Here is a 24,939-nt window from a genome sequence, read left to right as displayed (position 1 = left end):
TCAGATTCACTAACTGCACATATGAAAATGTGTACAACAGTACATATCATAGTTTCATTCAATTAGTTTTATTTCATAACGTATTACTGTACAACTGTACATTGGAGATATATATATATATATATATATATATATATATATATATATATATATATATATATATATATATTTCCAATGTACATATGTACGTGTATATAATATTATCATATAGAGATTATGAACCCAAGTACACTATATTGCCAAAAGTATTTGCTCGTCTACCTTCACACACATATGAACTTGAGTGACATCCCATTCTTAATCCATAGGGTTTAATATGATGTTGGCCCACCCTTTGCAGCTATAACAGCTTCAACTCTTCAGGGAAGGCTTTCCACAAGGTTTAGGAGTTTGTTTATGGGAATCTTTGACCATTCTTCCAGAAGCGCATTTGTGAGGTCAGACACTGATGTCGGACGACAAGTCCTGGCTCGCAGTCTCCGCTCTAATTTGTCCCAAAGGTGTTCTATCGGGCTGAGGTCAGAACTCAGTGCAGGCCAGCCAGGTTCTTCCACACCAAACTCGCTCATCCATGTCTTTATGGACCTTGCTTTGTGCACTGGTGCGCAGTCCGGTTGGAACAGGAAGGGGACATCCCCAAACTGTTCCCACAAAGTTGGGAGCATGATATTGTCCAAAATCTCTTGGTCTGCTGAAGCATTAAGAGTTCCTTTCACTGGAACTAAGAGGCCGAGCCCAACTCCTGAAAAACAACCCCACACCATAACACCACCAAACTTTACACTTGGCACAACGCAGTCAGACAAGTACCGTTCTCCTGGCAACCGCCAAACCCAGACTCGTCCATCCGATTGCCAGACGGAGAAGTGTGATTCGTCACTCCAGAGAACACGTCGCCACTGCTCTAGAGTCCAGTGGCGGCGCTTTACACCACTGCATTCGACGTTTTGCATTGCGTTTGGTGATGTAAGGCTTGGATGCAGCTGCTCAACCATGGAAACCCATTCCATGAAGCTCTCTACGCACTGTTCTTGAGTTATTCTATTTTGGAGGTCTGTAGCGATTGACTCTACAGAAAGTTGGCGACATCTGTGCACTATGCGCCTCAGCATCCGCTGACCCCGCTCTGTCATTTTATGTGGCCTATCACTTCGTGGCTGAGTTGCTGTTGTTCCCAATCACTTCCACTTTGTTATAATACCACTGACAGTTGACTGTGGAATATTTAGTAGCGAGAAAATTCCACGACTGAACTTGTTGCACAGGTGGCATCCTATCCCGGTACGACAGCTGGAATTCACTGAGCTCCTGAGAGATGTCTGTAGAAGCAGTCTGCATGCCTGGGTGCTTGGTTTATATACCTGTGGCCATTGAAGTGATTGGAACACCTGAATCCAATGATTTGGATGGTTGAGTGAATACTTTTGGCAATATAGTGTATATGTATTTGAGAAATTATGTCTTCCATAGTGGGACGTCACATTCACATATCTGTTCCACTAAATCACTAAGGGTCACCGTTTAAAGCGTCGGGCCAGGTATCAATAACTGTTAATAGTGTTCATAGTATTTTATTTATTTTATTTTTCATATTCTTTCCAAGGAGCCAGCTTATCAGCAGGCATGGCTGATGTGTATCTTTAAACAAGTCTAAAGTTGGCTTTCTATCTAATTTAGGGTTCTATTCCATCTTAAATGCTACAGCTTGTACAGGCACTATGGCACCATTTAAGGTGGGATGGAAAATTTGCAAAAAAAGCTGGTGAATAGGAAGCCAACTTCAGCTCCCTCATGTTTAACAGGTTTCATCACTTTAATTATTTATTTCATGTTTGTTTTGCACATTTCACTCTGGACAGTTTCTCAAACCATGGACAATATCGAGCAGCTTTTGCTCAGTGGTTCACACTGAAGAGACAAAACAGACAGGCAATTCCAACTTTTTTATTATCACAACCCCTACAGCAACCTGTAAGTAGCCATGCTATGTGATTTCATCCAGTACTAGCAAGCTTCAAATAACAAGCATAGATAAATAAGTAGTCTGACAACCTAGCTTATTACTCTAAGGTTCATAGTACTTTCCTGCCTGTGTTTATTTCGGAATGTTGCTTCTTTGTGAGCCATTGTGGCACATAGCACACTGTAAAGCCAATCGGAACAGAGCTTTACAGATTATAATGAGCCCACCAAAAAAAATGGCGAACAGCTTGTTTCATTCTAGGGCCAAATCATAGGGCTGTAAACAGGCATGTGACACCACAACTGGTTATTTTCACCTTAATGGGTTTGAGTGAACAGTACTCTGTGGGCTAGCCCAACATTGTACTGTTCACTCAAATCCATTAAGGGCCCACAGTGGTCTAAATGATGTGGGCCTATTGTAGAGAGGCTCATGGTGGGCCTATGTCGGGTTATCTATGGGCTAGCCCGTTGGTGTACTGCCCAAACAGAAACCCTTTAGAGCCTGATGTGGGTTCAGAGATGTGGGCCCACTGTGGTCTGACTTACACTCGCCCAATACAGGGTTATCTGTTGGCAAGCCCTAGTCTTTAGATAGCTCTCAGCTGGCCCACATGAGCATATTTGCAGGGTGGAGTTTATCAAGGAGTCATTATGGAGCCACATTCTGATGTCTACTGAAGTTATGTGCTATTTATGTTTGTAGAATTGCAGGCAGTTCTTGCTGTAATTTCATCTTTACTTGGCTGTACTGATAGCTGCAAACGACATGTTGTCCCAAAATGCCATAGAGACATTTAATGGGACAAAGCAATAACTGGAAAATTATCACACTTTCTTTGACTTACTTAAAAATGGTGACAAAAGACACTTTGGTTTCCTAACCAGATCTTTCAGCCATGATCTTGAAACGCAGTGGTCACATGAAAAATAAGTTGGATAAACATTGGTTTGAAAAAGTACAATGTAGAATTACTTATATATAAATAATGACATTATGATAGGATACAGGTGTAGAATGCCAACAGGGAAGAAGTAGTGCTGTGTTTACTTGATCATGATAGATGGTCGACAACAAACAGGATATTCCTTTTGTTTCTAACGGATCAGTGAACAGCAACATAGCAGAGATAAGTGGAATGGTGTGTTAAGGTGTTTAATCTTGCCAACTTTTGTCATCATTGCTGGTAGTGAAAAAAACGAGATTTTTTATGGAGCCACTCAGTGTTATACAACAAAAGCTGCATTGACTTCCCTAGCTTGAATTAACAATCGACGTAATGCTGTTACTATAGCTGCATGCTGCCACTGGTCGCTATGGGAACAATTTTCCTCAACTCCAACATTTAAAGACAACATAAGGCTGAGATTTTAGAAGATTATATAAAATATAAACATTTAGGTTTCAGAGATTCTACATTGGTGTATATTTAAAGTTTATAAAAGTTTTGTAAATAAAGTTTGCTGAAACTATACATATTCACAAATATTAATTTTGCTACTGATTTGAGGGTCTCAAAGAGCCTTAGAGGGCACTTTACCCATAAGGTGTTTTTTGGTATTCCGTTCTGGCCTAAAAACAATTATAAAACATTTAGGAATAAAAATACAAATAATTAGTCCAAAGCTTGAAGCCAGAATAGCAAATATCTCTACAGCTACAGTAAACTTTCCAGGAGAGCTGACATAAGCTGGGATAAAGGTGATCCAAACTGCACAGAATATGAGCATGCTGAAAGTGATGAACTTGGCTTCATTAAAGTTATCAGGCAGCTTCCGAGCTAGAAAAGCCAAAATAAAACACAAAAGAGCCAGAAATCCTATATAACCCAGCACAGCCCAGAAACCTATAGCTGAACCTAATCCACATTCCAGTATTATCTTTTCCTTGTAGTGCTTTCAATGGGAGAGGAGGAGATATTGTCAACCAAAGAACACAAATAAGGACCTGTATGAGAGTGAAGGTGAGAACACTGAGTCTCTGAGCTGTGGAGGCCCAAACCATTTCATGGCATTACTGCCTGGAATTGTAGCTCTGAAGGCCATTAACACCACTATTGTTTTCCCCAGAACACAGGAGATGCAGAGGACGAAGGTGATCCCAAACGCTGTGTGGCGCAGCATACAGGACCACTCAGAGGGCTGACCAATGAAAGTAAGTGAGCAGAGGAAACACAGAGTCAGTGAGAAGAGCAGCAGGAAGCTCAGCTCGGACGATGGGAGACGTTCTGTGTTTGTAGAAAACAGCAGCCACACATACAGCTATGAAGGCCCCAGTGATGGAAAACACTGTCAGGATGATGCTCAGAGTGTCGTCCCAGGACAGGAACTCCACAGGCTTGGGGAGGCAGCTGTCTCGCTGGGTGTTGGGCCAGAACTCAGGAGAGCAGCGCACACAGTTCAAAGAGTTTGAGAGATTAGAAAAGCATATTCAGAAATCTCTTATAGAAAATAACACATGGGAATGAAAAAAAACTGATCTATAACTGTCCCCAGCAAAACTGTCCACTGTATTGATGATACACAACCTGTCCTGTTACTGATCTCTCCTTCTGCACATGGTATACAGTCAAAGTAGCAGACTAGCTTTCCTTTCTGCACAGCCTTCCTGGTGCCTGGAGGACAGCTCTCACTGCACACAGATGCACCCCATCCATACTTAAAGAGGCTGAGTAACTGCAGGCCTCATCATCTTCAGTAAATATGAACTATACATCATGAGTCTCAGTTTTCTGTAATTCAGAATTTGAATATTAGCACATTTTATTGGCTGATATCCAGTGCCACCATATCCACAATGCAGTTTGTGTTTGCCTGATGTAAAGTGATAAAAAGCCATTTGAGGCTAACATATAATATTTGGCATCGGTCAGAGGAAAAGTCAGGTGAGGCTGTAATGTCTGCTCAAACATGCTCTTTGTTAAAGGAGCAAGGCAGAAAAGCCACTTGAAAAGCAAATGAAACAGAAGACGTCAATCCTATCCATATGCTCTCTCCTTTATTGTAAACACTAGCCTACACTAACTAACCCCATGCCACAACACAATAAAGCACATAAAACATATAGATACATCTCAACAACAATAATAAGAAGTTGCATGTATATAGTGCATTTCACAATTTGACATTAACTTTACATAACAAAGTACACAAAAAAGGACACACAACAAAGGAAGCTAAGACAGCAGTAAAGAAGGACGAGAAACGTTCATGAAAAAGAAAAGTCTTTAAATCAGATTTGAAAGTTGAAAAAGAGGAGCAGACGCAGAGAGATTGAGAAAGAGAATTCCAGAGTTTGGGGGCCATGGCACTGATGGCCTTACCGCCCAAGGTGGAAAGTCCGGTGCATGGGACAGCAAGTAAGTTATTACAGGAATATTTGAAAGCAGTTCACTGAAGTAGAGGGGAGCAAGGTTATGCAAGACCTTGAAAGTGAAAAGTAAAATTTTAGACTTTACACAGGACAGGGCCTATAGCCAGTGTGGCTGAGAGAGAATGGGAATGATGCAAGCTGAACACTCAGTATAAGTGAGAAATCTAGCTACAGAGTTCTGAATATACTTTAGCTTTTCTATAGACTTTACAGCCACATGCAACATCTCATGGCAGGTACACATCCTGCTAAAAAGGACTGTTTGTTGTTTTGGATATGTGTTGGTTATGTTTTATTGCATGGGGTGTGAGTTGTTTGTGCATGTGAAGGTCACTGTGAGGGTGAAGTCTGTGGCTGGTGGTGACCTCTCCTGTGGTTTGATTATATGTTACATACCTTTCTGCTCTGTTTAGTAAAAAGCACTTCTCATGGTGGAAATCCTGGCCTCCTCTGGGTCTAACTCTATGCCAATGCCACAATATATTCAGCTAAAAAAGCGTATGTAAACAGCCAACCAGATGGCAGGATTCAGACAGCAAAGGATACTGGCCAGACAGTAGGCAAGATAATACCAATCAGACAGCAGAATTAAGTTAGTCAATCAGAGATTTGGTTTCAGTTTGCCAATCAGAATACTGAATAATGAAAATGAAACAGAGAACAATATTCAGCTAGACAATCAGAAAGCAAAATAATGGCAGGCAATAAGAGAACAGGATTCAGCTAGCTAAATCAGGCAGTAGGATTCAGCTAAATAACCAGTGCTGACACTGGTAGTCAAACAAATAAAGGATACTGGCCCTTAATCAGAGAACAGTATTCAGCGAGCCAGTCAAATAGCCAGATACTGACAGCTAATCAGAAAGCAGTACTAGCAGCCAATCAGAAAACAAGATTTGCCAAGCCAGTGAAAGAACACCGACAGCCAATCAGGGAACAGAATTCAGCTAGCCAATCAGAGATCAGAATACTGAAACCAATCAGAAAACATGATTAAGCCAGCCCACCACAGAGCAGGACATTGGCAACCAATCGGGAAGCAGATGCCGGCTCTTCAGGGTGCTGGAGAGGGGACTACTTCTATATTAATGCCCATGGATTTGGAATAAGATGTTCAACAAGCACATGTGGATGCGATTCTCTCCGGGTAGGTCCAGGCAAATTCCCATGCACTTCATAAGGGGTATTTGAAAATAAAAGATTAAGTATAGATGATTAACAAATTAATAAAGTGTTGAAATTCAGTTGATTCTAAACAATATCAGGGTTAGTATTAGCACCAGCTCTAGGTTTAGGACAAGAAGCAGTGTTGGGTTTTTGTTTGAGGTTAAGGTTAGGGTAAGGGTTAGGTAAAAATTGGTAAACTTAATAGATAATTAGTGGAAAAAAGTCAAACGTAAGATAAGTATATATGAAGCATTTACCGTGGGCGTTTTCCAAATTGGTGTTATGCTAGGTGGTCCCCCCTAACATACTTTTTCTGAGATCCATGAAGCCATGTCTTCTTTAAATCCTTCAGCAGACTTCAATATCCTCGTCTTTGACAGTCTGAATGGATGAGAGAAAGTGTTTACAGTTCACTCACTGTACACTGCTGTATTTCACGAAAGAAATAGAAAAGGCCTTTTCCTTTTTGGTTGTCTGGAATTTGAGTGACCTACACATGACTTTAACTTCAACTTCGTCAAACACCTAAGGAAGCCAGACCAGGCCTTATCACCCAACATGTGGCAAACCTCACGGATACTCGGATACCTCAGAACAGAATTAACAGAAATGATCCTAGGGATTCCATTTTGCTATAGAAGCATTAAAAAGAAAGTTTCATAGATAATTCATTTTAATTTGGCATTATTTAAGTGGTATATGAGAAATGCTTACTTATCATTGCTGTCGGAAAAAATAAAATTGTATCTCTACAAGTGTAACATTACAGCAGAAAGAAAATCAATTACACTCTAAAATTGTAATTTAAGTTATGTAGCAATATGGTTTTCCAAATATTTTGGAGAATTTCTATATAGATTTCATATTAAGTAAAAAGATGACAACAAAAATGGGGGCTTTTGTGTGACAGAGACCTTACACATATTTATAAAAATACAACATAAAATACAGTTTAATTAAAAAGATGTATTTGTGAAGCAATTTAGTGCATATAAACTTAACCAGCAATCAGCACATTTTATATAGAGTGCTGAACTACAGTGCTACATATACAGTTTGTGTGAGAGACTCAAAGAGACTTGGAGGGAACTTTACCCATAAGGTGTTTCTTGGTATTCTGCTCTGGTCTAAACATGATTATGAAACACTTGGGAGCAAAAATACAAGTAATCAAACCAAAGCTTGAGGCCAGAATGGCAAATATCTCTACAGCTACAGTGAACTTTCCAGGAGAGCTGACATAAGCTGGGATAAAGGTAACCCACACTGCACAGAATATGAGCATGCTGAATGTGATGAACTTGGCTTCATTAAAGTTATCAGGCAGTTTCCGTGCTAGAAAAGCCAAAATAAAACACAAAAGAGCCAGAAATCCTATATAACCCAGCACAGCCCAGAAACCTATAGCTGAACCTAATGCACATTCCAGTACTATCCTTTCCTTGTAGTGATTTAGATTTTTGAAGGGGAGAGGAGGAGATGTTGTCAACCAAAGCACACAAATAAGGACCTGTATGAGAGTGAAGGTGAGAACACTGAGTCTCTGCTGTGGAGGCCCAAACCATTTCATGGCATTACTGCCTGGAAGTGTAGCTCTGAAGGCCATTAACACCACTATTGTTTTCCCCAGAACACAGGAGATGCAGAGGACGAAGGTGATCCCAAACGCTGTGTGGCGCAGCATACAGGACCATTTAGAGGGCTGACCAATGAAAGTAAGTGTGCAGAGGAAACACAGAGTCAATGAGAAGAGCAGCAGGAAGCTCAGCTCTGAGTTGTTCGCTCGGACGATGGGAGAAGTTCTGTGTTTGAAGAAGACAGCAGTCACACATACAGCTATGAAGGCCCCAGTGATGGAGAACACTGTCAGTATGATGCTCAGCGTGTCATCCCAGGACAAGAACTCCACAGGCTTGGGGAGGCAGCTGTCTCGCTGGGTGTTGGGCCAGAACTCAGGAGGGCAGCGCACACAGTTCAGAGAGTCTGAGAGATTAGAAGACAGTATTCAAAATCTTATATTGGAAAGAACCACAAAAGAAAGAAAGCAACTAAACTGTGACTGTCCCTAACAAAATTGCCCACTGTATTGTGACATCCAACCTGTCTTATTACTGATCTCTCCTTCTGCACATGGTATACAGTCATAGCAGCAGACTGGCTTTCCTTTCTGCACAGTCTTCCTGGTTCCTGGAGGACAGCTCTCACTGCACACAGATATTGGTACCTGAAAGACATTAAACTGACACAATTCATTTATTGTTTGTGAAAAAAAATCACAATGCTATGTACAGATGAATATTTTCCTTGGTCAACACTTTTTACCCCAATTGAGTGAAGAGAATGTGAAATATTTTCAAAATTTCAAATGTTGAAACTGAAATATTGTATTGTTTTTGAAAATACATTGCCAATTTTGAAATTGGTGCCTGAAATACATTCCTAAAAGTTGGAACAAGGGCAACAAAAGACTGATAAAGTTGTGTAGTACCAAAAAAATACCTGGTGGAACATCTCACAACTTATTAGGTTAATTAGCAACAGGTCAGTAACATGACTGGGTATAAAAAGAGCATCCCAGAGAGGCTGAGTCTTTCTTTTGCCTGCTGGCAGTCCAGACCTCCTCACCTAGTTTAGTTTACACTGTGCACCGAGTCCCTTTTTTGGAAATGGGTTTGTACTGAAGTAAACAAATTGAGTGCGATTCATTTTCTTTTCTTTGTTTATTTACATACATTATGTTTATTGTGTCAAGCTCTTTTATATTTCTGTTGGTAACTTTTTACTTGGTAGAACCTTATTTGGCATTTTATGTATAAAAATCTTAGCACTTGAATAATATTTGAAGGAATTTCATTCCTGATGTAGAATCACGTTAATAAGCTTGCTGGTTTCTGTTAGTCCTTATTTTTCAATTTTTTTTCATTTTATAACAGGTTATTTTCATGCTAAAGTTTAGGTTTTAATGTTTATTACATGTAATTACCATAACCATGATAATGTTTTGCGTTGCAGTTTACCAGTCAAGTCTCTGTTACAACTATAAAGGTCAACAATTAGCTGTCACATCTATTTAGACAGCAAAGAAAAGCACAAGAGCAATGAAACCCTCTGTGAACATTGATTGTTTTGTAGTCAAATGCTTGTTATTTATAGTTTATTTATTGTTTGCTACTCTAGAGTTCTTTATATCTATCTCAGTGTCCTGTAGGCCTGGCATTAGCCAACAATGCACAGGAGTTAAAGTAACAGTTATTTATTTATTGTATGTCCATTCATTACATGTTTTTATTTTGAATAAGTAGTACTCAATTTGTTTTGTTTTCAGTTAGTTTATGAATGCCACAAAATATTTGAGTAATCATTTATGAAAGTTTGAGTTTTTAGTTACTGTAAATTATTAATTTAAATCACTGATTTAATTTATTACTGAAAGCAAAAATATTTTAGTTACCTCAGCTTAATGTATTTGTGTCACTTTTCATTGTCCTTTAAGTGTTATGTAAATCAAATATATATGTGTAATTAACATATAACTTGTCATTTTGAAATTTTTTAATTTCTGATTTTATGACCTGGAATTGCTTTTGTGAAAGAAGCCTTTTAACAGACTTTTTAGGCAATAATTAATGTAACTGATTGCCTTAATAATTTTCACTTTTGTGAACTTTTTTGTTAACAGTAAAAGAGTACGGAAAGTGTTGTACTGTACCTCTTTCTGTCCTCCCACCCAGCTGATAGCTCTGCTCATACTGAACTCCTGTCCTCTTGGTCTGGATGAGTCATAGTGGCCCACAGTCACAAAATCCAGCCCACCATCTTCCTTAAATTGCCAGTTTATGAGATCGTAGACGGCCACAGGATCACCATTGGAATCAAATGAGACCTGAAAACCATTCTTTGTAGTGAAGTTCACTCTCTTGAGCTGGTCGAGTATCTGCAGTGACACAGATGTTTTTAAAAACTGTCATTTTGAACCGTGAACTCCGATCATTTTTTTCAGAGCATTAATAAATATATTAATTTTTTATGGACAAATATTGACACTGTGATTTATTGTGAAGGATTGTATGGTTCATACTATCGTGGTGACAAATGTTGTTCCAAAACTTTGAAAGCATGGAAATAATATAAAAATAAGACAGGACAGTGATGTCTGTTTCATTCTGTGCTCTTTTCTTAAATTAACCAGAGAGTCAAACTTTTAAATTTGCTCATGTCCCAGAAATTTTTTGTCAGTTATGGGAAAAAATATTTCGGAGGATGAAATACTAAACCTACGAAGTCTATGGTTAGGGAAATCTGCTTTTATACTTCTGATCATTTTGGCTAAAACACTGTCATTTTATGTATTGCAACATGACTGTGATATCGGTGTTACTCGTGAAGCAACAAGTGAGTTTTAAATTGAAATAAAATAACAACATAGCCCGGTTGTCAAGTCCCAATTAGCAAATTTAATACAAATTAAAATATAATAAAATCATGCTACTTCCAATTAAAAGGTAAGCTGGGATGCTGTTTATAAATGTAATAGTTTTATACCTGCCATGGTGCGAATTTAGCGCTCTTGTCACACTGCGTGTCATTACAGATAACACCGTGGATGGCATGCGCTATGGCATACGTAGCTTTATACGACATGATAGTGATTCGCAGCTGCGACGTGTCTGTATATGGGTTCAGCAGCGCGCGGATATCTTCACTGCCGTCACATTCCCGCGCGCCCTCTGAGGAGCCTTTTAGGCTACAGCTGAACGAGCTCTCCCAAAATTCCGTTAGCAGAGGCGATTTCAGTGCTTGTTCTGGAGAGAGATCCAGAAGAAACTCACGAAGACCTGGAATCACTGAGCGGGGGACCCCAAATCCTATCGCCCCAGCGCACATGTTAAAGCGCAGAAACTCTGTTTCTATGATCCAGGCGTCGGTGCCGATCCACTGAAGGGGAGGCGGCGGCTCTCTCGCCAGTTCCTCTAACAGAAACCTCATTTCACCTGCAGCAAGAAACGCTACTATTACCCGGGCTGTTGATCTGCGGATGACGTTTGCCACTCTCTCCAGTTTACTGCGCGGCTGTGTTCTGTAGTAGGACTCGGAGTACTCCACACAGATGCCCTCCTCCTGCGCAGCCTTTAGAAACGACGCCATTCCATTATTTCCATAGTCTGTGTCGCTGCGCACTGCCCCAATCCATGTCCAGCCAAAATGCTTGACTATTTTTGCTAGCGCAGCCGCTTGGTGGTGGTCACTAGGCACGGTCCTGAAGAAGGCAGGAAACTGATGCTTATCGCTCAGACATGCGCAGGTTGCGTAGGGACTCACCTGATATCCAGTATAGAAAAGTAAAAAGAATGGTTATAATATGATGGTTCACCACTTATTACAAACACAAATAACAGCAAACCTTTTTTGGCAAGAATCGGTGCAGCCTACATTTACCTGTGGAATTCCAAAAAGACCCAGAGTTCTCGCCACACTAATTGATGAAGTGGAAGCAGAATCTCCCACGAGAGCAGGAACAGCGGCGGCTGCAGATTTTGAACAGGAATCAGTATCATTGTAAAATGGTTCCATGCCGTTTACAAACTGAAATGCAACTTTAACAGCCATCGGCACTGCAGAACACGAGTCGTGTATCTGGTATCCTAACGTGATTCCCGGCAGGAGATCTGTTCTGTTGTTGATCTCGTGAATTGCGAACTCCATGGCACGGACGATGCGGAGCTCCCTGAAATTCAAACTGTTCAGAAACATTCATATATTTGAAACATTTATATAGTAAGAACATTTACAGAAAATAAATAAATACATAATAATAATAATAATAATAATAATAATAATAATAATAATAATAATAAAACAATAGGTTTCTCTGTTTTACCAAATATTTTTAGAGGTCACTAACTCAATAAGTAGCGCAGGACTACAATAATTGTCAGTTCAATTAGTATCTTTTGTTTGTAATTCTCCCTACACTCACAGACAGACCTCCCAGAGCACTGTGGCTGCAGTGGCTGTCTGGTGTAGGTGTTCTGCTCTGAACTCGTCGTGAAATGAATAGAAAAAATCCCTCCCATTATAAAGTCTCCATTCATTGACAGACCAGGCATCTGAGGCTCAGCCCACAGCCTACAGCTGACTGGGTCAGTTGTACAAGGTGCTGGACTGAGCCCAATTATCCCCAGCATTGATACAAATGTCATCAGTCCTGATGTGAGCTGCATGACATGCTTCTTAGTTCCACAGCTCTCTGCAGGCCAGGATGACAGCATTTAAATAGCCACCTTGTTGTGATACACTGTGGGTGTGAGCTCAGACTCAGGAGGCCTGATTATATCTTGAATAGTAATTGCAGTTATGGATTTTTTTTTTATTTGTTTGTCTCTGGTGTAATAGTGATATCATCAGAATAATAACGACACTAAGCTAAATTACTGCAAGCCCAATCATCTCCAGGAAATATGCGCTTGAGGCCGTTTGTGCTTAACAGCAGCCGGTCACAGTTATCCACAACTTAAACTTTGAATTTTTGCACATTTTATTTGGTGATATTCCAACTTTATCTGTCTTATCTAAAAGAATGAAACATCATTCAAGATAAACATTAAATATTGTGGCACTGCTTAGAAGAAAAGTCAGGTACAACCAAAATTTCTGCTCAAAAATGATCTTTGCTAAAATAAGCAGGAAAAGCAGGAAAGCCACTTGAAATGTAATTTAAATAGAAAAAAAGTTCACTCCTAGCCAAACGCTTTCTACTTATGGTCAACACTTGCCCACACTAACTATACCCATGCCACAATACACTAAAGCACATAAAACACATAAACATACCTCAATCCCAATAAATAGCAACATTAAACACAACAAATGTCATTTAAAGGGGGACATTTATATGCTACCTATTAGTCTACAAAGTACATGCTACCTATTATATCTATTCTTATGGCCTTTTTCCATGCACTTATACAAGCTCCAATGGCAAGGTGGCCAGAGGCAGAATGCATATCACCTCATTTAAAGGTCACCAATCCCAGTGACACACATTTTTTAATCAATGTCCTTTAAGTGCACAGAAGGGGTTGCCTCCACCACAGTCTCACTGCAGCAGGGCTCTCAGAATGTTTACTGTCCTGGTTGGAATGAGCACTGGGGGCCTCTTCAGGGTGATGCCCCTAATGCCATGGCTCCACCTGGCCCAGCATGGTCACCCATTCATAAGGCCTGTACAAGGCAAGTCAGTTCCTATGAACTTCAACAGTCTGCTGCCACACCCAAACGTGCTACACCACCTCACCCACGCATTCTTTTACCACACAGGGACCCTCCCAGACTACAGCCTAGGGCAAAGCCACTTCCTATGGCATGGGTTGTACAGCCACGCTGGTGCACTAGGCAATGGCAGTTGTCCTTGACAGCGCGAGCCACATGTCCTTTTCTAGTGGGCCCAGGCCTCACCCTGATGGCTCCGAGTAAGCTGATGCATAGCATGGAGAGAGTCGCGGAGCTCCTTGGCATACACCTCTTGTAACTCTGTCCTCCTCCATCCTCGATGGGCTCCCAAAGACCAACTCTGTATGCTTTCTGAGATCAGTCGAATATAAAGAGAGATGAAGTGAACCCAGTTGACTCCGGAACAGCAAGACAGTGAGCAACCAGGACCAGGGGCAAATGTTTGTCCCAGTGACAAAAATCATTTGATGTTTTAAAATTTGAGTCAAGTGTGTGTAATGAGGAAATAATACTATTTCACTGAGCAGTAGAAGAATCACAGAAGGCCATATTTCTTTTTATGGAATGCTCTTTTTATTGAACAAGGCCAAATATGCCACTGAAGTGCTATGGGAATAATGAGGATGGTCACTTCTAGCAGTGTAATTTCATTTAGACACTTAACCCACTATAACTAAACTCACAGCCCAGCATAATAACACAGAATAAATACATTTACAGCCAGGATTGGGGAGGGGCAACATGCATCACAGCTTTGCATACCACACCACTAAAATCCCCTTTTGCAACACAGAACAAGTGGCAGCCACTACATAGAGCAGAGCTTAGGGCAGGGTGCCCTTCTCTGTCACCTGGCTGTACAGCCACACCTGCACCCCAGAGAAAGGGGCTTTCTCTGGTAGTGTGAGTTGTATGCTCGCTTTTGGCGAGCACTGGCCACATCCTAGCATTCTCTGGTGAGCTGATACATGGCTTGGAGTTGGTGACGGAGCACCTCAGTACACCCCTCCCTAGGTGTGCTGTTTTCCTCTGACTCTGGCAGGTGAAAAAAAAAATGGTTCTGTGAGACACTGGGTGGAGGTAGTTGACTCCTGCGTGGTGGAGTGGCATGCCAGCAGGACCAGTGGTAGATTACACGGGCAGCAGAACAGGGAATCAGCATTACCCAGCATGGTACTCACCCTGAGTAATGACAGTACCAGTGTCTTGCATAGCTGGGTGCAAGGCAAAGACTTGCTCCATGTCCTGTTCCAGGTCCAACACCTGTTCTGGCTTACCGTTAAGAGTGCTGTGTCCCATTGGAATGCGGCACTCTTATCAGTGAGCCAGTGCAATGTGAGCTGGGTGTGGCCATATCTGTGAACCCATGAATGAAGTACTGGTAATACGAAGACAGAATGAGGAAGCTTCACAACTCTCTGACACTCTGTGGCATGGGCCACTGCCACACCTTTACCATAAATTGCCATAGCCCAGTTCCCAGTGTGAATGCCGTCTTTTCTCTGGTGTCCTGAGTGAGTGCCACCTGCCAATATGCACTCTGATGGTCAAACAAGCTGAACCATGCTGAGCTGGTGAACTGCTGATTCGCAGGAGAGGATTAAAAATACATTTTGTTTATTCATAATTTTTATTCCAACAACATTCTAATTGCCAACTTAAAAATTCAACAGTTACTTGTGAACCATATCAGGTTTTATAGCCTGAAGTTTCCACAGATATGGATAACCAAGATTTCATTTGCATGTGAGGTACACAACACAATGTTGCAGAAGGATGTCCAATGTGCAGTGTTTGGTACAAGGAACTGTGAACCTCAAACATGCAAAAAGAAGGTAGTAAAACAGACCAATTCCAAAATCTGGAATTCCAAAATTTATGACCCCAACATTTACACGCAACAACAACACAACAACAGGAAAGAAAATGTGCAGAAATGTAATGTTACTGTTCCAGGGGTGTGTTTCTGTAACTGTATTAGCAACGAATATAAATGAAGTTACCCGTATTACATTTTAACACATCCGTGCAGTGAAAACTCCCACATACATACTAGTTTAAGCACCAGCACTAGGGGTCAGTGAGCACACTTGCCCAGAGCGGTGGGCAGCCCCATCCACGGTGCCCGGTGAGCAGTTGGGGGCTAGGTGTCTTGCTCAAAGGCACTTCAATCACATACTGGTGGCTCAGGGGATTGAACTGGCGACCTTCCGGAAGTTTGAATTGAATGACATAAACGCACTGTGAAGTTTGGGCATTTTGTTCACTATAGAAGTCCAGAAAGGCCATAAGGTAGGTATAGTTTTCTGGGTTGTCTCTTAAGATAACAAGTAAATTGTCTTGTTATCCCAAGATAACAAAAGTTGTTATCCTGAGATAGCGAGTTAATTATCTTGTGAAAGTTGTTATCCTGAAATGATGAGTTAGTTATCTTGTTATTAAGAGATAACAAAAGTTATTGTGAGATAATGAGTTATATATTGCTATGTTGAGATAACAAAGTTGTCTTAAAATAATAAGTTAGTTATCTTGTTATCTTAAGATAACAAAGTTGTTATCTTGCAATAACAAATTAATTATCTTGTGATCTCGAGATTTTGAGATGACAAGATAATTTACCCCTTCCTGGATGGGGGCCTTGTTGTGGCGGAAGGGCTTGTGTGGTCTAGGGATCTTCAGAGCTAAGTCGTCGGGAGCAACATGCTCCTGGTAGGGTCTCCCAGGTCTGGAGTGAAGACCCAGACTAACTCAATCCAAAAACCTCCATGATAAACGGAAACAGAACATCGTGTACACTGCCCGGGAGAGGGTCACCGGGACCTACCCCTGGAGCCAGGCCTGGGGGTAGCGTCCCTCGGCGAGCGCCTGGTGGCCAGGCAGCCCACGTAACCCGGCCGGGCTCAGCCCGAAGAGGCAACGTGGGGGGACCATGTGGGCCCACCACCCACAAGGTCCAGCATGGGGGAGTGGTGCAGTGCCATACAGGCAGTGGGAGATTGCAGGGGGGCCCTTGGTGGCCTAGGCCACTGCGGCAGAAACTGGCTCTTGGTATGTGGAATGTAACCTCACTGGGGGGGAAGGAGCCGGAGCTTGTGCGGGAGGTTGAGACGTACCAACTAGATATAGTTGGGCCCACCTCCACCCACAGTATCGGCTCTGGAACCAAACTCCTGGATAGGGGTTGGTCCCTCTCCTACTCCGGGGTTGCACAAGGTGAGAGGCGCCAGGCGGGTGTGGGGATACTCACGAGTCCTCGGCTGGCGGCAGTGCAGTTGGAGTTTGTCCCGGTGGACGAGAGGGTCGCCTCAATGCGTATTAAAATCGCAGAGAGGAAAACTCTGACTGTTATGTGTGCTTATGCACCAAACAACAGGTCGGAGTATTTGGCCTTCTTGGAGCAAGTGGGCGGGGTTCTGGAAAGGGTCCTGACTACAGACTCCATAGTCTTACTGGGAGACTTCAATGCTCATGTTGGCAATGACTGGGAGACCTGGAGAGGCATGATTGGAAAGAACGGCCTGCCCGATCTAAACCCGAATGGTGAATTGTTATTGGACTTCTGTGCCAGGCATGGATTGTCCATAACGAACACCAAGTTCGAACACAAGGATGTTCATAAGTGTACATGGTACCAGAGCTCCTTGGGTCAAAGGTCAAGGATTGACTTTGTTGTTGTTTCATCTGACTTGGGACCATATGTTCTGGACACTCGGGTGAAGAGAGGTGCTAAACTGTCAACTGATCACCATCTGGTGGTGAGTTGGATCAGATGGCAGGGAAGACTGAGGGTTAGACCCGGTAGGCCCAAGCGAATAGTGAGGGTGTGCTGGGAACGACTGTCGGAGGCCCCTGCTCAGAATGATTTTAACTCCCACCTCCGGGAGAGCTTTTCTCATGTCCCGGAGGAGGTAGGGGACATAGAGTCTGAATGGACCCTGTTCACAACCTCCATTGTGGAAGCTGCCAGGCGTAGCTGTGGCCAAAAGCTTGTTGGTGCCTGTCATGGCGGTAACCCAAGAACCCCCTGGTGGACACCAGTGGTGAGGGAGGCTGTCAAGCTGAAGAAAGAAGCCTTTAGGGACTGGATGGCCCAAAGGACTGCCGATTCAGCAGATAGGTACCGACAGGCAAAAAAGGTGGCAGCTGCAACGGTGGCAGAAGCAAAATCCAGGGCGTGGGAGGAGTTTGGTGAGGCCATGGAAAAAGACTTTCGGTCGGCCTCGAGGAGGTTCTGGACAACTGTCTGGCGACTCAGGAGCGGTCGGGGTGGCTGTGCCCAGGCTGTATTCAGCAGGGGTGGAGAAACTCTGACTTCAAATGAGGATATCGTCGGTCGGTGGAAAGAGCACTTTGAGGAACTCCTTAATCCAGGAGACATGCCTCCCTCACGGGAGTCAGGGCCAGAGGCCTCTGGCATGTCAAGCTCCATTTCCCTGGTGGAGGTCACTGAGGTAGTTGGCAAGCTCTTCAGTGGCAAGGCACCGGGGGTGGATGAGATTCGTCCAGAGATGCTTAAGGCTCTGGATATTGTGGGGCTGTTGTGGCTGACATGCCTCTGCAATAGTGCATGGACCTCGGGAACAGTACCCTTGGACTGGCAGACCGGGGTGGTGGTCCCTATTTTCAAGAAAGGGGACCGGAGGGTGTATGCCAACTATCGGGGTATCACACTGCTCAGCCTCCCTGGGAAAGTCTATGCCAAGGTGCTGGAAAGGAGACTTCGACTGATACTTGAACCTCAGATTGAGGAGGAACAGTGCAGATTCCGTCCTGGCTGTGGAACAATGGACCAGCTTTTCACCCTCTCATGGATTGTTGAGGGGGCATGGGAGTTTGCCAACCCAGTCTACATGTGTTTTGTGGATTTGGAGAAGGCTTACGACCGTGTTTCCCGAGATATCTTGTGGGAGGTCCTCCGGGAGTATGGGGTGCCGGGGTTACTACTCCGGGCCATTCAATCTCTGTACGCCCGGAGTGAGAGCTGTGTTCGTATACTCGGCATGAAGTCGGACTCTTTCAGTGTTAGCGTTGGACGCCGCCAGGGTTGTGCCCTGTCTCCACTCCTGTTTGTGATATTCATGGACAGGGTGTCAAGGCGTAGCCGGGGTCCTAGGACCCGCTGGAGGGATTATATCTCCAAGTTGGCCTGGGAGCGGCTTGGGGTCCCCGGGAATGAGCTGGAAGAAGTTGCGGGGGACAGGGTCATCTGGGATTCTCTGCTCTCCCAACTGCTACCGTGACACTATCTGGACTAAGCGGTTAACGATGATGATGATGATGAAGATAATTTACTCGTAATCTCAAGATAACAATCCAGAAAATTATAGCAACAGCTCATGGCCTCTCTGGATTTCTGTAGTTCCCAATCTTGCTATCAAATTAATAGAGTCTTTATTGCTTCTTTGAGTTTGACGATAGTGTTTTTATAACAAGCTGTTCTGTGTCTATACGTGTTGTATTTATGTATTTATGGAAGTAGTGGCTTTTCATTGGACGAATGTAGTTTTTGTTTGCACGGCTAATTGGGAACAATGGTGAGCTTTATTTACAGACTCCAATAGCTCGCCTGGTAAAGTGAGGTCTGAACAACTCTAGAAAAGTGAATTCAGTTCGTGCGAAGGCCATTGACCAAACTGGTAGTGCAAAGTATATGGTTTTTGTGAAAGGTTTTATACATTATATATATATATATATACATATATATATATTTCCAATGTACATATGTACGTGTATATAATATTATCATATAGAAATTATGAACCCAAGTACACTATATTCCCAAAAGTATTTGCTCGTCTACCTTCACACACATATGAACTTGAGTGACATCCCATTCTTAATCCATAGGGTTTAATATGATGTCGGCCCACCTTTTGCAGCTATAACAGCTTCAACTCTTCAGGGAAGGCTTTCCACAAGGTTTAGGAGAGTGTTTATGGGAATTTTTGACCATTCTTCCAGAAGCGCATTTGTGAGGTCAGACACTGATGTTGGACGACAAGGCCTGGCTCGCAGTCTCTGCTCTAATTTGTCCCAAAGGTGTTCTATCGGGCTGAGGTCAGAACTCAGTGCAGGCCAGCCAGGTTCTTCCACACCAAACTCGCTCATCCATGTCTTTATGGACCTTGCTTTGTGCACTGGTGCGCAGTCAGGTTGGAACAGGAAGGGGACATCCCCAAACTGTTCCCACAAAGTTGGGAGCATGATATTGTCCAAAATCTCTTGGTCTGCTGAAGCATTAAGAGTTCCTTTCACTGGAACTAAGAGGCCGAGCCCAACTCCTGAAAAACAACCCCACACCATAATCCCCCCCCACCAAACTTTACACTTGGCACAACGCAGTCAGACAAGTACCGTTCTCATGGCAACCGCCAAACCCAGACTCGTCCATCCAATTGCCAGACGGAGAAGCGTGATTCGTCACTCCAGAGAACACGTCTCCACTGCTCTAGAGTCCAGTGGCGGCGCTTTACACCACTGCATTCAACGCTTTGCATTGCGTTTGGTGATGTAAGGCTTGGATGCAGCTGCTCAACTATGGAAACCCATTCCAAGAAGCTCTCTATGCACTGTTCTTGAGTTATTCTATTTTGGAGGTCTGTAGCGATTGACTCTGCAGAAAGTTGGCGACATTTGTGCACTATGCGCCTCAGCATCTGCTGACCCCGCTCTGTCATTTTATGTGGCCTATCACTTCGTGGCTGAGTTGCTGTTGTTCCCAATCACTTCCACTTTGTTATAATACCACTGACAGTTGACTGTGGAATATTTAGTAGCGAGAAAATTTCATGACTGGACTTGTTGCACAGGTGGCATCCCATACCGGTATGACAGCTGGAATTCACTGAGCTCCTGAGAGATGTTTGTAGAAGCAGTCTGCATGCCTGGGTGCTTGGTTTGAATACCTGTGGCCATTGAAGTGATTGGAACACCTGAATCCAATGATTTGGATGGGTGATTGAATACTTTTGGCAATATAGTGTATATGTATTTGAGAAATTATGTCTTCCATAGTGGGACGTCACATTCACATATCTGTCCCACTAAATCACTAAGGGTCACCGTTTAAAGCGTCGGGCCGGGTATCAATAACTGTTAATAGTGTTCATAGTATTTTATTTATTTTATTGTCAGTTTTCATATTCTTTCCAAGGAGCCAACTTATCAGCAGGCATCGCTGATGTGTATCTTTAAACAAGTCTAAAGATGGCTTTCTATCTAATTTAGAGTTCTATTCCATCTTAAATGCTACAGCTTGTACAGGCACTATGGCACCATTTAAGGTGGGATGGAAAATTTGCAAAAAAAGCTGGTGAATAGGAAGCCAACTTCAGCTCCCTCATGTTTAACAGGTTTCATCACTTTAATTATTTATTTCATTTTTTTTTGTTTTGTTTTGCACATTTCACTCTGGACAGTTTCTCAAACCATGGACAATATTTTATCCAGTACTAGCAAGCTTCAAATAACAAGCATAGATAAATAAATAGTCTGACAACCTAGCTTATTACTCTAAGGTTCATTGTACGTTCCTGCCTGTGTTTATTTCGGAATGTTGCTTCTTTGTGAGCCATCGTGGCACATAGCACACTGTAAAGCCAATCGGAACAGAGCTTTACAGATTATAATGAGCCCACCAAAAAAATGGCGAACAGCTTGTTTCATTCTAGGGCCAAATCACCACAACTGGTTATTTTCACCTTAATGGGTTTGAGTGAACAGTACTCTGTGGGCTAGCCCAACATTGTACTGTTCACTCAAATCCATTAAGGGCCCACAGTGGTCTAAATGATGTGGGCCCATTGTAGAGAGGCTCATGGTGGGCCTATGTTGGGTTATCTATGGGCTAGCCCGTTGGTGTACTGCCCAAACAGAAACCCTTTAGAGCCTGATGTGGGTTCAGAGATGTGGGCCCACTGTGGGCTGACTTACACTCGCCCAATACAGGGTTATCTGTTGGCAAGCCCTAGTTCTCAGATAGCCCTCAGCTGGCCCACATGAGCATATTTGCAGGGTGGAGTTTATCAAGGAGTCATTATGGAGCCACATTCTGATGTCTACTGAAGTTATGTGCTATTTATGTTTGTAGAATTGCAGGCAGTTCTTGCTGTAATTTCATCTTTACTTGGCTGTACTGATAGCTGCAAACGACATGTTGTCCCAAAATGCCATAGAGACATTTAATGGGACAAAGCAATAACTGGAAAATTATCACACTTTCTTTGACTTACTTAAAAATGGTGACAAAAGACGCTTTGGTTTCCTAACCAGATCTTTCAGCCATGATCTTGAAACGCAGTGGTCACATGAAAAATAAGTTGGATAAACATTGGTTTGAAAAAGTACAATGTAAAATTACTTATATATAAATAATGACATTATGATAGGATACAGGTGTAGAATGCCAACAGGGAAGAAGTAGTGCTGTGTTTACTTGATCATGATAGATGGTCGACAACAAACAGGATATTCCTTTTGTTTCTAATGGATCAGTGAACAGCAACATAGCAGAGATAAGCGGAATGGTTTGTTAAGGGTTTAATCTTGCCAACTTTTGTCATCATTGCTGGTAGTGAAAAAAACAAGATTTTTTATGGAGCCACTCAGTGTTATACAACAAAAGCTGCATTGACTTCCCTAGCTTGAATTAACAATCGACGTAATGCTGTTACTATAGCTGCATGCTGCCACTGGTCGCTATGGGAACAATTTTCCTCAACTTCAACATTTAAAGACAACATAAGGCTGAGATTTTAGAAGATTATATAAAATATAAATATTTAGGTTTCAGAGATTCTACATTGGTGTATATTTAAAGTTTATAAAAGTTTTGTAAATAAAGTTTGCTGAAACTATACATATTCACAAATATTAATTTTGCTACTGATTTGAGGGTCTCAAAGAGCCTTAGAAGGCACTTTACCCATAAGGTGTTTTTTGGTATTCTGCTCTGGCCGAAAAACAATTATAAAACATTTAGGAATAAAAATACAAATAATTAGTCCAAAACTTGAAGCCAGAATAGCAAATATCTCTACAGCTACAGTGAGCTTTCCAGGAGAGCTGACATAAGCTGGGATAAAGGTAACCCACACTGCACAGAATATGAGCATGCTGAATGTGATGAACTTGGCTTCATTGAAGTTATCAGGCAGCTTCCGAGCTAGAAAAGCCAAAATAAAACACAAAAGAGCCAGAAATCCTATGTAACCAAGCACAGCCCAGAAACCTACAACTGAACCTAATTCACATTCCAGTATTATCTTTTCCTTGTAGTGCTTTCAATGGGAGAGGAGGAGATGTTGTCACCCAAAGAACACAAATAAGGACCTGTTTGAGAGTGAAGGCAAGAACACTGAGTCTCTGCTGTGGAGGCCCAAACCATTTCATGGCATTACTGCCTGGAAGTGTAGCTCTGAAGGCCATTAACACCACTATTGTTTTCCCCAGAACACAGGAGATGCAGAGGACGAAGGTGATCCCAAACACTGTGTGGCGCAGCGTACAGGACCACTCAGAGGGCTGACCAATGAAAGTAAGTGAGCAGAGGAAACACAGAGTCAGTGAGAAGAGCAGCAGGAAGCTCAGCTCTGAGTTGTTGGCTCGGACAATGGGAGAAGTTCTGTGTTTGTAGAAGACAGCAGCCATACATACAGACATGATGGCCCCAGTGATGGAGAACACTGTCAGGATGATGCTCAGAGTGTCGTCCCAGGACAAGAACTCCACAGGCTTGGGGAGGCAGCTGTCTCGCTGGGTGTTGGGCCAGAACTCAGGAGGGCAGCGCACACAGTTCAAAGAGTTTGAGAGATTAGAAAAGCATATTCAGAAATTTCTTATAGAAAATAACACATGGGAACGCAAAAAACTGATCTATAACTGTCCCCAGCAAAACTGTCCACTGTATTGATGATACACAACCTGTCCTTTTACTGATCTCTCCTTCTGCACATGGTATACAGTCAAAGCAGCAGACTGGCTTTCCTTTCTGCACAGCCTTCCTGGTGCCTGGAGGACAGCTCTCACTGCACACAGATGCACCCCATCCATACTTAAAGAGGCTGAGTAACTGCAGGCCTCATCATCTTCAGTAAATATGAACTATACATCATGAGTCTCAGTTTTCTGTAATTCAGAATTTGAATATTAGCACATTTTATTGGCTGATATCCAGTGCCACCATATCCACAATGCAGTTTGTGTTCACCTGATGTAATGTGATAAAAAGCCATTTGAGGCTAACATATAATATTTGGCATCGGTCAGAGGAAAAGTCAGGTGAGGCTGTAATGTCTTCTCAAACATGCTCTTTGTTAAAGGAGCAAGGCAGAAAAGCCACTTGAAAAGCAAATGAAACAGAAGACGTCACTCCTATCCATATGCTCTCTCCTTTATTGTAAACACTAGCCTACACTAACTAACCCCATGCCACAACACAATAAAGCACATAAAACATATAAATATATCTCAACAACAATAATAAGAAGTTGCATGTATATAGTGCATTTCACAATTTGACATTAACTTTACATAACAAAGTACACAAAAAAGGACACACAACAAAGGAAGCTAAGACAGCAGTAAAGAAGGACAAGAAATGTTCATGAAAAAGAAAAGTCTTTAAATCAGATTTGAAAGTTGAAAAAGAGGAGCAGACGCAGAGAGATTGAAAAAGAGAATTCCAGAGTTTGGAGGCCATGGCACTGATGGGCTTACCGCCCAAGGTGGAAAGTCCGGTGCATGGGACAGCAAGTAAGTTATTACAGGAATATTTGAAAGGAGTTCACTGAGGTAGAGGGGAGCAAGGTTACGCAAGACCTTGAAAGTGAAAAGTAAAATTTTAGACTTTACACAGGACAGGGCCCATAGCCAGTGTGGCTGAGAGAGAATGGGAATGATGCAAGCTGAACACTCAGTATAAGTGAGAAATCTAGCTACAGAGTTCTGAATATACTTTAGCTTTTCTATAGACTTTACAGCCACATGCAACATCTCATGGCAGGTACACATCCTGCTAAAAAGGACTGTTTGTTGTTTTGGATATGTGTTGGTTATGTTTTATTGCATGGGGTGTGAGTTGTTTGTGCATGGGAAGGTCACTGTGAGGGTGAAGCCTGTGGCTGGTGGTGACCTCTCCTGTGGTTTGATTATATGTTACATACCTTTCTGCTCTGTTTAGTAAAAAGCACTTCTCATGGTGGAAATCC

At 42.4% G+C, this 24,939-nt stretch overlaps 1 protein-coding gene across 1 annotated transcript; it reads right to left on the bottom strand.

Annotated features, from left to right (window-relative positions):
• Nucleotides 1-7,571: 7,571 nt before the first annotated feature.
• Nucleotides 7,572-12,723, bottom strand: LOC118818209 (extracellular calcium-sensing receptor-like). The gene is made up of 6 exons (XM_036585405.1): nucleotides 12,488-12,723; nucleotides 11,939-12,239; nucleotides 11,045-11,821; nucleotides 10,212-10,436; nucleotides 8,603-8,726; nucleotides 7,572-8,485 (listed from the first exon to the last, which is right to left on the bottom strand). Exons 1-6 carry the CDS (start codon nucleotides 12,721-12,723, stop codon nucleotides 7,572-7,574), a joined length of 2,577 nt encoding a protein of 858 aa, XP_036441298.1.
• Nucleotides 12,724-24,939: the final 12,216 nt, after the last annotated feature.

The sequence above is a fragment of the Colossoma macropomum genome, unplaced genomic scaffold (genome assembly GCF_904425465.1).
Source record: "Colossoma macropomum unplaced genomic scaffold, Colossoma_macropomum, whole genome shotgun sequence".
Classification (NCBI taxonomy): domain Eukaryota; kingdom Metazoa; phylum Chordata; class Actinopteri; order Characiformes; family Serrasalmidae; genus Colossoma; species Colossoma macropomum.
Note: the sequence above shows the minus strand (reverse complement) of the source record. Positions and strands in the feature narration are given on the sequence as shown.